Below are 13,820 nucleotides of genomic sequence, written 5' to 3' on the forward strand. Positions count from 1 at the left end.
AAATGTCCAGTTAGCTCTTTTGTAATCCACCTTGAACTGCAAGGTATAGGCGGAATAGAAGTCCCTAATGTAATGTAATAAGTACCTATATGTAAACCACTTTGAATGTGCAACCATAAAAAGGTGCTATACAAGACCCATTCCCTTATTTTGAAGCTAGAGTTGATACATTTTCATTGATCCCACAGCCCTGAGTCAAATCACATTGTCTCAAAATCACTCAGCTTGTACCTTCATGCAGAAAGATCTTACACAATGATTTAAGCAAACTTTTATTGAAGCATTAAGTTTGTGTTACAGATTTGATTTAACTGTTCAAAGTTTACCACCATAGAAGAGAAATTATGACAAACTTCCCCCTCCCCAGCAGGGTAGATGCTAGTTTTAACAATCCATTCCTCAGCTTTCATCTTTTCTACCAGTTGGTTCATGCCTTAAATATTAGATTTCTGCATGTTCAACACTGAGAAAGGGATCTCCCAACTTATGAGGTGGGTTATATAACTAGATTTTGCCAGGAAATGCCAAACCATTTTGACATTAAACCCATCCTTTTTTTTTTTTTTTAAACATTGGTCCAGTATACATTAAAACATGAAAATTATAGTGGCTTGGTGCTTCACCAATTACAGGTGACATAAGTACACTGAAGTATTTACATGAAATTTCAGTGACGTTTGAAATCAATAGCAAATGCTTTGAAAAAGGCAATGTTCCAGCTCCTCAGATTAACCAAGTAGATTTTCATAGTTACAACACTACAGTATTTTAAATTTATAAATACAGAACCAACCATCTCTACATCAATCCAGAACAAGACAAATTTCAAGCATATGGGGAAATTCCATAAAAATTCATTGTTAATTTGTTGGTTTCAGAGCTCCAGAAATCCCAACTCTTCAAAGCCTGTCTTTACTAGTCAATAAGCACTTTAGAATCACCTTCCCTACCAAGAAACAGATGTCCCAGATAGTTCTCATTGTACGTCCTCTGCCATCAATCCCAGAAAAAAGAATCACCATGTTTAGAAACAGTTGATGAGATCACAATGTCAAATACAACATTCACATGCACATTGTCACAGGACTGTCACAAGATACAACAGATTTTATTTTATTTTTTTAACACAGTTGATATTTGCACTAGTTTATAATATGTTCCCCTGTTATTAGGAATGGCATGCTGCTGTAGTTGCATGGAGAATGATGTATGTCAAAGATGACATACCTAACTTGGAGTTTTTAGTCTAACAGTTTTCCACGTACCCTTGTTTGTATATGTATTTGTGCAATGCGTGTTAGAACACTATATATGGAAGAGCAATTGGTGCACTATGAAAATATAGGCTTAAGCAAAAGTGAAGCACAAAAAAGGATCAGAAGGTGCGTAAGTATTAGTCCTACCCAGCTGTAGTTATTGAAAAATTCAGCCACTTTGTTGCTCTAGGCTCTCAGGGCCTTTCCTGATCAAAATTCAGAAGCCATTAGCAAGCATGGTCATTACCAATGCCATCTAGCATCACTTTGAGGCAATTTACTAACTGTAGAAGACCTAAGAGTCATCTCTGCTCAGCAGTAAAAAAGGACAGTAACAAGATTGTCTCAACCTGGCTTAATGATAGCAAAAATATCATTAAGCCATCGATTTAAACATATCTAGAAAGAAGCTTTAGTAGGACTTGCACAAAAACATCAAGGAAGTGAGAAAATGAGGACAGCACATGTGAAAAGTGATAGTCCTTTAACAAGCAGACAAAACCAGCACCTAGTGAGGCCGAAACCCTTGTCTGTGGAGAATTTTTGCAGACACCTGGAGAAAAATTACACTGCAAATACAGTTTGCATGAATGCTGTCAACTCTTACACAGATTACATAAGTCTTGTCTACATGCAGGTCAATTTCACAGCAAGAATGGCATAGAATACCTGAACAGAGAACAGAGCATTCATGCAAGACATCTAACTCCTGGATATAATAATGGATACAAATCAAACATGTTAATCTACTGAGATTACACTTAAAGTTTCTTGCCACAAGGTGATGACTATGGAGAGCATTGTCCCCTGTAGTATTAATAAGAACACAACCACCATCATCTACAGGGGTTCTCTTTTTGCGTTTTTTCATTTCTGCTAATCAACTTTGCTGTTGTTGACTCTTGGCAAAACTGGTAAAAACAAAATTGTAATTGTTGAATTGGGCAAACTGGCGATCAAGACGCTTAAAGCCTTCGATCTTCTGGGCTGAAGTGAACACTGAACGACACTTGGAGCTCTAGAAAAAAGTGAACAAAATGTTAACAGTAACTTTAAAAAAATAAATAAATATGGCAGACATCAATTAAGAGGAAGACAAAAGCTAGTACATCTAAATCTTAGCATCACACAGAGATTAGATCCTTACCTTGATAATATCTTTTCCAGTAGATAGGAATGGTACGCTGAACCTTTGGGCACTGTCCATTCTTACAAGCTTACTGCAAAAATGTCAATCACAGCTTCTAAAACCTCCTCCTCCTAGGAAACTGCTGCCCCCTTCAGTTTGTTCCAAAGCATGCAAGAGCTCTAGAGCAGTGGTTCTCAACCCTGTCCTGGAGGACCACCAGGCCAGTCGGATTATTGGGATAGCCCTAATGAATATGCATGGAGGCAGATTTGCATGCCTGTCAAATCCATTACATGCAGATCTCTCTCATGCATATTCATTGGGGCTATCCCAAAAACCCGGCTGGCCTGGTGGTCCTCCAGGACAGGTTGGGAACCACTGCTCTAGAGTACAAGACAGGAGGAGGTGACAATTGAGCTCCACTGATATTCAAGCTGTTGCTTTTATTTGATGATACTGTTCAGTGATAATGTTCATTTATACCTAGTTTCATTATTGACCATTATGTTATATGAGCAGATCAGAACCTTTGTTTTGAGGAGCTCCCTATCTCTTTAGATTCTGTTTACAAACTGATTCTGAACCTATAGTCAGATTGGCAAAGAACCTGTAGGTTGAAAGACTTGTAGCCTTACTTCCTGGTTGATGTGAAATGCCGCTACCCCTAGGCTTCCTGCTCTCTCTGGCGCCGCTGCCGACTTCTTCCTCCTCCTCTAGCTGTTTCTTCACTCGCCTCTGCTCCATGAGGCTTCCCCCGGCTGGTGAGTGCGAGTCCTGGCCGCAGGAAGATGCGAAGTGTCATTATGCCCATAGAGACAGCCCGAACTTGGAAACTGTTAGTACTACCTTTAGGCATATATATCCTATGCCACTACTAGACACATGCAGCGCAGCACAGATGTCCAAATAAGGACAGTTACCAACAGACAAAGGCTCAATCTGCAGGGACCCCAAGAGAGACAATGAGTTGCCGTATGTCGACCCAGTCCGGAGACAAACCGAGACTGGGTGACTTAGCACAGATCAGAGTCTCTCTGGTAATCCCCTTGAGTGCTAACCCCAGAGTCCGATTAAACTAGCAGCGTCCTTCAAGGGAATACAACAGGAACACTGACATAGACATATAAATCTGCCCAAGCTTGTCCCAAAGCTGGTGAAACACGTACAACTTGTCTGAACTGGAAAGGAGAGAAGTCGCGGCATACCCTGACCAAAGTCAGCTGTAAATAAACAACCGGAACGCTGCAGCTCTCCCGCCATCGCCGGAGACCCAAGCGCACGCCTGATTCTCGCTGACACGTGGCCGCTGCATCAATGCTCCTAGAAACAGTCTGATTCAAGCCACACAAAATTTACCCTGCCGCGGCCTGCATAGAAATAAAATCAGACTCGGGGAATAACCAGAAGAACGGTGCGGTGCTTCCCACAGCGCCGGAAAAACATGTCCCATCTCATGCGCGCTGCTATAAACCGGTACCTGCACATGGCCGTGACAAACACAGACGAAAGAGAGCCTCGGAATAAACAGGACTACTACTGTTGCACTGAAACTCAATGAGGAGAACAAGTGCGAGCATTAAATCGCACCGCTACTGCCGCACTGTAACCAACAAGGAAACCAAGAGCGTGCATGCAAAGGGCGGGAAAGTCCCGGCTCTCTCAACAGATTTCTAGTCATAAAACTTAGCCTCAATAAAATATCCATTCCTTAAACGTATGTTGACTGAACCCACAGTACTAAGACTCCCAACAGGAAAGGCTTCCCTAAATCACAAACAAAAACGAGGGTACTCAATTTTCGGGGCACTGATTTCGCACGTATGGGAGAATTCGTCCATCAGACGCTGCAGGATCAAGAAGCAACTGATAATGTGGAAGCCATGTGGTCAAACCTGAAATTGACCCTACACGAAGCAACTATCCGCTACATAAAATCAGTAAATAAACAACAAAGAAACAAAAAACCCAAATGGTTCACTAAAGAGGTCGCGTACCTCGTCAAGGAGAAAAAAAGAGCGTTTCTTTCATACAAACGTACGGGAACAGGTGAAGCTAACATTGAATATAGGACCAGGTCTGCAGCAGTCAAAACAGCAGTCAGGGAGGCCAAACTTGCAGTGGAAGAAACTCTAGCAAAGAACATTAAGAAGGGGGACAAGTCCTTCTTCAGGTACATTAGTGACAGAAAAAAAAACACAAACGGGATAATACGCCTCAAAACACCGGACGGGAATTACGCGGAAACAGATTCCGATAAAGCCAAACTACTGAATGAATACTTCTGCTCGGTTTTTACCTGCGAGGCACCGGGGCAAGGGCCACATCTGGAAGCAATGTCAAGCGTGGAAGACCCATTTCAGAATTTCGAGTTCACACCAGCTGATGTCTACAGCGAATTGTCAAGACTCCAGGTAAGCAAAGCCATGGGTCCAGATGGACTGCACCCAAGAGTGCTCAGAGAGCTGTGCGATGTCCTGGCGGAACCATTAGCCTTGCTCTTCAATCTCTCCCTAAAAAAGGGGAGAGTCCCCCTGGACTGGAAAACGGCGAATGTTGTTCCTCTACACAAGAAGGGTTGCAGAGCGGAGGCTGCGAATTACCGACCAGTGAGTCTCACATCGATAGTATGTAAACTCATGGAAACACTAATTAAAAGTAAGTTGGACATGATCTTGGATGAGGGGAATCTTAGGGACCCTAGTCAGCATGGATTCACTAAGGGTAGGTCGTGTCAATCCAACCTCATCAGCTTCTTTGATTGGGTGACAGGAAAGTTGGACTCAGGAGAGTCTCTGGACATAGTATATTTGGATTTCAGCAAGGCTTTTGACAGCGTACCACACCGCAGGCTGCTAAACAAGATGAAATCAATGGGGTTGGGTGAGACGATAACTGCATGGGTCAATGATTGGCTGAGTGGTAGACTTCAGAGGGTAGTGGTTAACGGTACCCTATCTGAAGCATCGGAGGTGACCAGCGGAGTGCCGCAGGGCTCGGTCCTTGGTCCTCTCCTTTTTAACATATTTATAAGGGACTTGACACTAGGACTACAGGGTAAAGCAACATTATTCGCCGATGACGCAAAACTGTGCAACATAGTAAGTGGAAGCTTTTTACAGGATAGCATGACAAAGGACCTTCGTATGTTGGAAAACTGGTCCTCGACATGGCAGCTAGGCTTCAATGCTATGAAATGTAAGGTCATGCACCTCGGTAGCAGAAATCCGTGCAGAACTTACACCTTAAATGGAGTAACATTAGCTAGGACCTCAGTAGAACGAGATTTGGGAGTAATCATCAGTGCAGACATGAAGGCTGCCAAACAGGTGGAAAAGGCCACATCCAAGGCAAGGCAAATGATGGGATGTATCAATAGAAGTTTTGTCAGTCGGAAACCAGAAGTCATAATGCCGCTGTACAGAACCATGGTGAGACCTCACCTGGAATACTGTGTGCAATTCTGGAGGCCACATTACCGTAAAGACGTGCTTAGAGTCGAGTCGGTTCAGCGGATGGCCACTAGGATGGTCTTGGGGTTCAAGGGTCTCTCGTACGAAGAGAGACTGAGCAGACTGCGGCTCTACACTCTAGAGGAACGCAGGGAGAGGGGGGACATGATTGAGACATTTAAGTTCATCACGGGACGTGTCGAGGTGGAAGATGACATTCTCTTCCCCAAGGGACCCTCGACCACAAGAGGGCATCCGCTTAAACTTAGAGGGGGGAAATTTAGTAGTGACACCAGGAAGTATTTTTTCACGGAAAGGGTGGTGGACCACTGGAATGAGCTTCCGGTGCAGGTGGTCGAGGCCACCGGCGTGCTCGACTTTAAGAGAAAATGGGACACTTACGTGGGATCCCTACGTAGGTCGAGTCACTAGCATCTAGACTATTGGGGTGGGTCAGTGGAGTGGGCAGACTTGATGGGCTATGGCCCTTTTCTGCCGTCATCTTTCTATGTTTCTAAACAGAACCTGAAGTTCAAACAGTAAAAAACACATACATACTCACAAGCTTGTTGTTAAGAGCCGGTTGAAGCCAGTTAGAGCTGGATGTGCAGCACTAACAGAGCAGAATGTAGCAACTGTGGTCTCCTTTTTTTTTTTAAACAGAGAAGGGAAAGAAGAAAAAAATAGAGACCCAGTCAGACCCTCTAGCAATGGAGGGAGGGTGAGGCAGGGACCTGGGGAGGCCCAGGTGTAATCCCTAAAGCCGGCACCGTCTCACTGAAGAGAAAATATCAACAGAAATAGCATTGCCAGCTCACTGAAGAGAAAACCTCAACAGGAGAAACAGAATGGCAGTCTCACTGAAGAGAAACCTCAACAGGAGAAAAAGTTCCAGTCACAGCCAGAATCCAGGAGCTATTCGAATAGCGACCCATCACCTGCTGGGAGATAGAGCATACTGGAGATACAGGAGGAGTGCCAGTCAATAGGACCACCTGTTAATCAGATTCTCTATCTCCGCCTGCTGGTAGATATGTGCTATCCCATTGGTCTCTGGATTCATCTGATGCTGTTGCTAAGGAACTATTATTACTGGAACAATGGTCCAGTACTTGGCAACTGAACTTTAATGCAAAAAAAAATGTAAAGTAATGCATCTTGGAAGTGGAAATCCATGCAGAACATACACCTTGAATGGTGAAAACTTAACTACTGCAGAAAGGGACTTGGGAGTACTCATCTGGGAAGATATGAAAGCTGTCAATCAGGTGGAGAAAGCTTCAAAGGCTAGACAAATGCTGGGTTGCATCAGAAGAAGCTTTATCAGCCAAAAGTCTGAAGTCATACTGCTGTTGTACAGATCCATGGTGAGACCTCACCTGGAGTACCGTGTCCAGTTTTGGAGGCCACATTATCAAAAGGATGTAAAGAGAATGGAGTCGATCCAGAGAATGGCCACTAGGATGGTCTCAGCACTTAAATATATCCCATATGAAGAACGGCTGACTAGACTGTGCTTATATTCTCTCGAGGAGTGCAGAGAAAGGGGAGACATGATAGAAACATTCAAATACATCACGGGCCACATTGAAGTGGAGGAAGAAATCTTTTATTAAGGGTCCCACGGCGACAAGAGGGCATCCGCTAAAACTTAAGGGGGGAAGATTTCATGGTGACACCAGGAAATACTTCTTCACCAAAAGGGTGATTGATCGATGGAATGGTCTTCCACACCAGGTGGTTGAGGCCAGTAGTGTGCTCGACTTCAAGTGTCGATGGGTCAACCAGGTGGGGATGCTACAGAGCTATGCTTAAAGGATGGATTCTCAGGGGAGAGAGGGTTCTTGAGTGGGCAGACTTGTTGGGCTGCTGGCCCTTTTCTGCCGTCATACTCCATGTTTCTATGTTTGTTGGGCTCCAGATTCTACTTATTGCACCAGTACTAAAAAGTATCCTATGCCTTAGCATATGCCGATAGAGTGGAAGGTTTCTTGGTCTTCAGTAGGGTGGTAATGACCACTTTGAAATATATTTTCCTGGCTAGCACTGCTCGCTCAAGAGTCATGCTGTACGAATGAAGTGACCCAGATCTTCTAGAACAATTGGCCCGTGTGGGCAAGTCTGGAGCTGGAGACATTCATCCACTTGTAGGCATAGTAACATAGTAGATGACGGCAGATAAAGACCCGAATGGTCCATCCAGTCTGCCCAACCTGATTCAATTTAAATTTTTTTTTTTTTCTTCTTCTTTCCCAGCCATTGGAGCCCCCACTGCCCATCCTCCATCAAACGGCCATACACAGACACAGACCGTACAAGTCTGCCCAGTAACTGGCCTAGTTCAATATTTAATATTATTTTCTGATTCTAAATCTTCTGTGTTCATCCCACGCTTCTTTGAACTCAGTCACAGTTTTACTCTCCACCACCTCTCTCGGGAGCGCATTCCAGGCATCCACCACCCTCTCCGTAAAGTAGAATTTCCTAACATTGCCCCTGAATCTACCACCCCTCAACCTCAAATTATGTCATCTGGTTTTACCATTTTCCTTTCTCTGGAAAAGATTTTGTTCTACGTTAATACCCTTTAAGTATTTGAACGTCTGAATCATATCTCTCCTGTCTCTCCTTTCCTCTAGGGTATACATATTCAGGGCTTCCAGTCTCTCCTCATACGTCTTCTGGCGAAAGCCTCTTATCATTTTCGTCGCCCTCCTCTGGACCGCTTCAAGTCTTCTTACATCTTTCGCCAGATACGGTCTCCAAAACTGAACACAATACTCCAAGTGGGGCCTCACCAATGACCTGTACAGGGGCATCAACACCTTCTTCCTTCTACTGACTACGCCTCTCTTTATACAGCCCAGAATCCTTCTGGCAGCAGCCACTGCCTTGTCACACTGTTTTTTCGCCTTTAGATCTTCGGACACTATCACCCCAAGGTCCCTCTCCCCCATCCATGCATATCAGCTTCTCTCCTCCCAGCATATATGGTTCCTTCCTATTATTAATCCCCAAATGCATTACTCTGCATTTCTTTGCATTGAATTTTAGTTGCCAGGCATTAGACCATTCCTCTAACTTTTGCAGATCCTTTTTCATATTTTCCACTCCCTCTTCGGTGTCTACTCTGTTACAAATCTTGGTATCATCTGCAAAAAGGCACACTTTTCCTTCTAACCTTTCAGCAATGTCACTTACATACATATTGAACAGGATTGGCCCCAGCACCGAACCCTGAGGGACTCCACTAGTCACCTTTCCTTCCTTCGAGCGACTTCCATTAACCATCACACTCTGGCGTCTGTCCGACAGCCAGTTTCTGACCCAGTTCACCACTTTGGGTCCTAACTTCAGACCTTCAAGTTTGTTCAACAGCCTCCTATGAGGAACTGTATCAAAGGCTTTGCTGAAATCCAAGTAAATTACATCTAGCATATGTCCTCGATCCAGCTCTCTGGTCACCCAATCAAAAACTTCAATCAGGTTCGTTTGGCACGATTTACCTTTTGTAAAGCCATGTTGCCTCGGATCCTGTAACCCATTAGATTCAAGGAAATACACTATCCTTTCTTTCAGCAACACTTCCATTATTTTTCCAACAACTGAAGTGAGGCTCACCGGCCTGTAGTTTCCTGCTTCATCCCTGTGACCACTTTTATGAATAGGGACCACATCCGCTCTCCTCCAATCCCCAGGAATCACTCCCGTCTCCAGAGATTTGTTGAACAAGTCTTTAATAGGACTCGCCAGAACCTCTCTGAGCTCCCTTAGTATCCTGGGATGGATCCCGTCTGGTCCCATCGCTTTGTCCACCTTCAGTTTTTCAAGTTGCTCATAAACACCCTCCTCCGTGAATGGCGCAGAATCTACTCCATTTTGTCGTGTAACTTTGCCAGACAATCTCGGTCCTTCTCCAGGATTTTCTTCTGTGAACACAGAACAGAAGTATTTGTTTAGCACATTTGCTTTCTCCTCATCACTCTCCACATATTTGTTCCCAGCATCTTTTAGCCTAGCAATTCCATTTTTTATCTTCCTCCTTTCACTAATATATCTGAAAAAATTTTTATCTCCCTTTTTTACATTTTTAGCCATTTGTTCTTCCGCCTGTGCCTTCGCCAAACGTATCTCTCTCTTGGCTTCTTTCAGTTTCACCCTGTAGTCCTTTCTGCTCTCCTCTTCTTGGGTTTTTTTATATTTCATGAACGCCAACTCTTTCGCCTTTATTTTCTCAGCCACTAGGTTGGAGAACCATATCGGCTTCCTTTTTCTCTTGTTTTTATTGATTTTCTTCACATAAAGGTCCGTAGCCATTTTTATCGCTCCTTTCAGCTTAGACCACTGTCTTTCCACTTCTCTTATGTCCTCCCATCCTAACAGCTCTTTCTTCAGGTACTTTCCCATTGCATTAAAGTCCGTACGTTTGAAATCTAGGACTTTAAGTATCGTGCGGCCGCTCTCCACTTTAGCCGTTATATCAAACCAAACCGTTTGATGATCGCTACTACCCAGGTGAGCATCCACTCGAACATTAGAGATACTCTCTCCATTTGTGAGGACCAGATCCAATATCGCTTTTTCCCTTGTGGGTTCCGTCACCATTTGTCTGAGCAGAGCCTCTTGAAAGGCATCCACAATCTCCCTACTTCTTTCCGATTCCGCAGACGGAACATTCCAGTCCGCATCCGGCAGGTTGAAATCTCCCAACAGCAGAACCTCCTCTTTCCTTCAAACTTTTGGATATCCACAATCAGATCCTTATCAATTTGCTGCGATTGAGTCGGAGGTCTGTAGACTACACCCACGTAGATAGAAGTTCCATCTTCTCTTTTCAGAGCAATCCATATCGCTTCTTCCTCTCCCCAGGTCCCTTGCATTTCGGTCGCTTGGATATTGATCTTTACATAGAGAGCTACTCCTCCACCTTTATGACCATCTCTGTCCTTCCTAAAAAGATTATATCCCGGTATGTTTGCATCCCATCCATGTGATTCACTGAACCATGTCTCTGTGATAGCAACAATATCTAGATCTGCCTCTAATATCAGGGCTTGCAGATCATGAACTTTGTTGCTTAGACTGCGAGCATTTGTGGTCATCGCTTTCCAGCTATTTTTCAGCGATAATCTCCTTTTTCGTATGGATTTTTGTGTCGTTTCACTTTCCGTTGCAATACTAAGAAATGAGTTGCTGATATTGCTTATGTTGCAGCCTTTACTACTATCACATCTTTTCTTTTGCCGGGGGTGGTCTCTATATTTGTCCTTCGTACATACACCACCCCCACCTTCTAGTTTAAATGCCTAGAAAAAATATTGTCTAAATTTCTCTGCAAGGTTTCTTTTTCCTGCTGTAGTAATATGTAGCCCATCAGTGCAATATAGCTTCTTGTCCTTCCATGTATTTCCCCATCCTCCTATGTACCTGAAGCCTTCTTGATGACACCAGGCTCTGAGCCATCTATTAAAGTCCTCTGTGTTTTTCACTCTTTGCTCTCCTTTTCCATATGCAGGCAGTTTCTCAGAAAAAGCTAAAGTCTTTACAAAAGGTTTCACGCCCTCACCAAGCTCCCGAAAAGCTTTCTGTGCTGCAAGTGTGGAGTTGTTGGCCAGGTCATTTGTTCCCACATGGATAACAACATCAGTGTTAAAATCCTTAGTTTCTTCCTTAATTATAGTCAGTATTTGCCTGGAACTCCTGGTAGCTGAGGATCCTGGAAGACATTTCACTATTTTGGTCTCCTCGCCCTGTGTTCCAAGGTTAATGCCTCTGATGATGGAATCCCCCAACAGTAATAGTTTTCTGTTTTTGGCTTTTTTATTTGTACTTAGGGTGCGCTTGTTCTCTTGAGTTACCTTCATTGGTTCCAGTCCCACCTCCCTTCTGTTTTCCTGAGTATCGCAGTGCACTAGTGGAGCGAAGGAATTCTGTAGAGGTAATATTAGTGAAGGTGGATGTTTCTGTGTTACATGTCGCAGTCTTCCTGAGCCTACTGTGACCCATTTATTCCTGGGCTGTATTATTCTTTGAGGTAGAGGTGGTAAGTTGGTATGATTTTGTGGAGTGATGGAAGCTGCTTTAATTGTATTCAATTCCTGTTTAAGTTTGCAGAGCTCCTCCTTAATACTGGCAAGTTGAAGACAGATGGGGCAAGCCTTAAGCCTCCAAATAGTATGTCTTGGAATTAAAGCACCACAGTGATTGCATAGAATAAAGGTCATCTTGATTGGTTGTGAAGTGACTTGATTTGAGTAGTCCTGATTATATGGGTCTCTATATATGAATAGTGGTCCCTGGGGTTGGTGGGACTATAAGTAAGACTACTAGTAAGGCAGAAATATAGGCTCTATACCACCTAAAACACAGTATTTTAAACAAAAATGCAGGAAGATAAAATAAGATTTAACAGAGGAAAGAGAAGGATTTATTTTTTTGTGCTTTTTTATATTTTTTTTAGTAAGAAACAGGGAGGAGAAGAGAAATTAAGCAGATATAATGCTGAAAACCAGTGAAAAGAGCAGAATATGAAATGCTGAGTAGCTTAGCTTTTAGAAGTTCACAGGGCAGCCTTGTTTCAGCAATGTCCCAAAGATAATGCAATTAACCTTAGAAGTAAAACAGAGCCCCTCCCTTCTCCACCTAATCAGCAGAAAACAATGGCTGAATACAAGTAAGACAGAAATATAGGCTCTATACCACCTAAAACACAGTATTTTAAACAAAAATGCAGGTTCTATCAGTGCTACCCTAAAACACAGGATTTATAACAGGATTTTCCCTACTTTAGTCACCCTGAGCCACAGGCACCAGAAATATATCGCTAAATGGCGTACTAAATGCGCATACCGATTTTTAAAAAAGGGTTCCAGGGGAGATCCAGGAAATTAGACCAGTAAGCCTGACTTCAGTACTGGGTAAAATGGTGGAAACAATTATAAAAAATAACATTTTGTAACATGTAAGGCAGTCAGCATGGATTCAGCCAAGGGAGATCTTGCCTCACCAATTTGTTTGACTTCTTTGAAGGTGTGAATACACATGTGGATAAAGGTGAGCTGGTTAATATAGTGCAGTGGTTCCCAACCCTGTCCTAGAGGACCACCCGGCCAGTTGGGTTTTCAGGATATACACGAGAGAGATCTGCATATAATTGAGGTGCCAGGCATGCAAATCTGCTCCATGTATATTCATTAGGGCTATCCTGAAAACCAGACTGGTCTTGTGGTCCTCCAGGACAGGTTTGGGTACCACAGATATAAATTTGATCTAGAAATTGAAACGACGAGCAATAAATTTGAAGATGACACTAAACTGTTCAAAACTGTTAAAATGCATGCAGATTGTGAAACATTGTAGGCAGACCTTAGGAAATCGGAAGACTGGGCGACCAAGTGGCAGATAAAATTTAATGTGGACAAATGCAAATTGATGCACACTGGGAAGAATAACCCAAAATCAGTTACTGGATCCTAGGGTCCCACCTTGGGGGTTAGCGCCCAAGAAAGGGTGTCATTGTAGACATTATGATGAAACCTTCCGCCCAATGTGCGGTGGTGACCAAAAAAAAGCAAAAAGGATGCTAGGAATTATTAAAAAAGGGATGGTTAACAAGACTAAAGATATTATAATGCCTCTATCGCTCCATGTTGTGACCTCAACTGGAGTATTGCATTCAATTCTGGTCTCCTTATCTCAAGATAGATATAGGTTCAAAGAAGAGCAAACCAAGATAAAGGGGATGGAACTCCTCTCATATGAGGAAAGATTGGAAAGGTTAGGGCTCTTCAGCTTGGAAAAGAGACGGCTGAGTGGAGATACGATTGAAGTCAACAAAATCCTAAGTGGTGTAGAACAGGTAGAACATAAGAATTGCCATCTCCGGATCAGACCCTGGGTCCATCTTGGATCTATTTTTTTACTCCATCAAAAAATTACAAAGAATAGGGGAACTGCAGGGAAATACTTTTAAAACCAATAGGAGGA

At 43.2% G+C, this 13,820-nt stretch overlaps 1 protein-coding gene across 2 annotated transcripts in view; it reads right to left on the reverse strand.

Moving 5' to 3' along the window:
* Positions 1 to 259: 259 nt before the first annotated feature.
* Positions 260 to 13,820, reverse strand: part of AMD1 (adenosylmethionine decarboxylase 1) — a 123,809-nt gene continuing 110,248 nt past the window's right edge. For both annotated transcript variants that reach the window (XM_033936526.1, XM_033936527.1), the window contains exon 9: positions 260 to 2,274. In XM_033936526.1, the coding sequence (XP_033792417.1) occupies positions 2,137 to 2,274 (138 nt within the window). In that variant the 3' untranslated portion in view covers positions 260 to 2,136. The remainder of the gene's footprint in view (positions 2,275 to 13,820) is intronic.

The sequence above is a fragment of the Geotrypetes seraphini genome, chromosome 3 (assembly GCF_902459505.1).
Source record: "Geotrypetes seraphini chromosome 3, aGeoSer1.1, whole genome shotgun sequence".
Taxonomy (NCBI): Eukaryota; Metazoa; Chordata; class Amphibia; order Gymnophiona; family Dermophiidae; genus Geotrypetes; species Geotrypetes seraphini.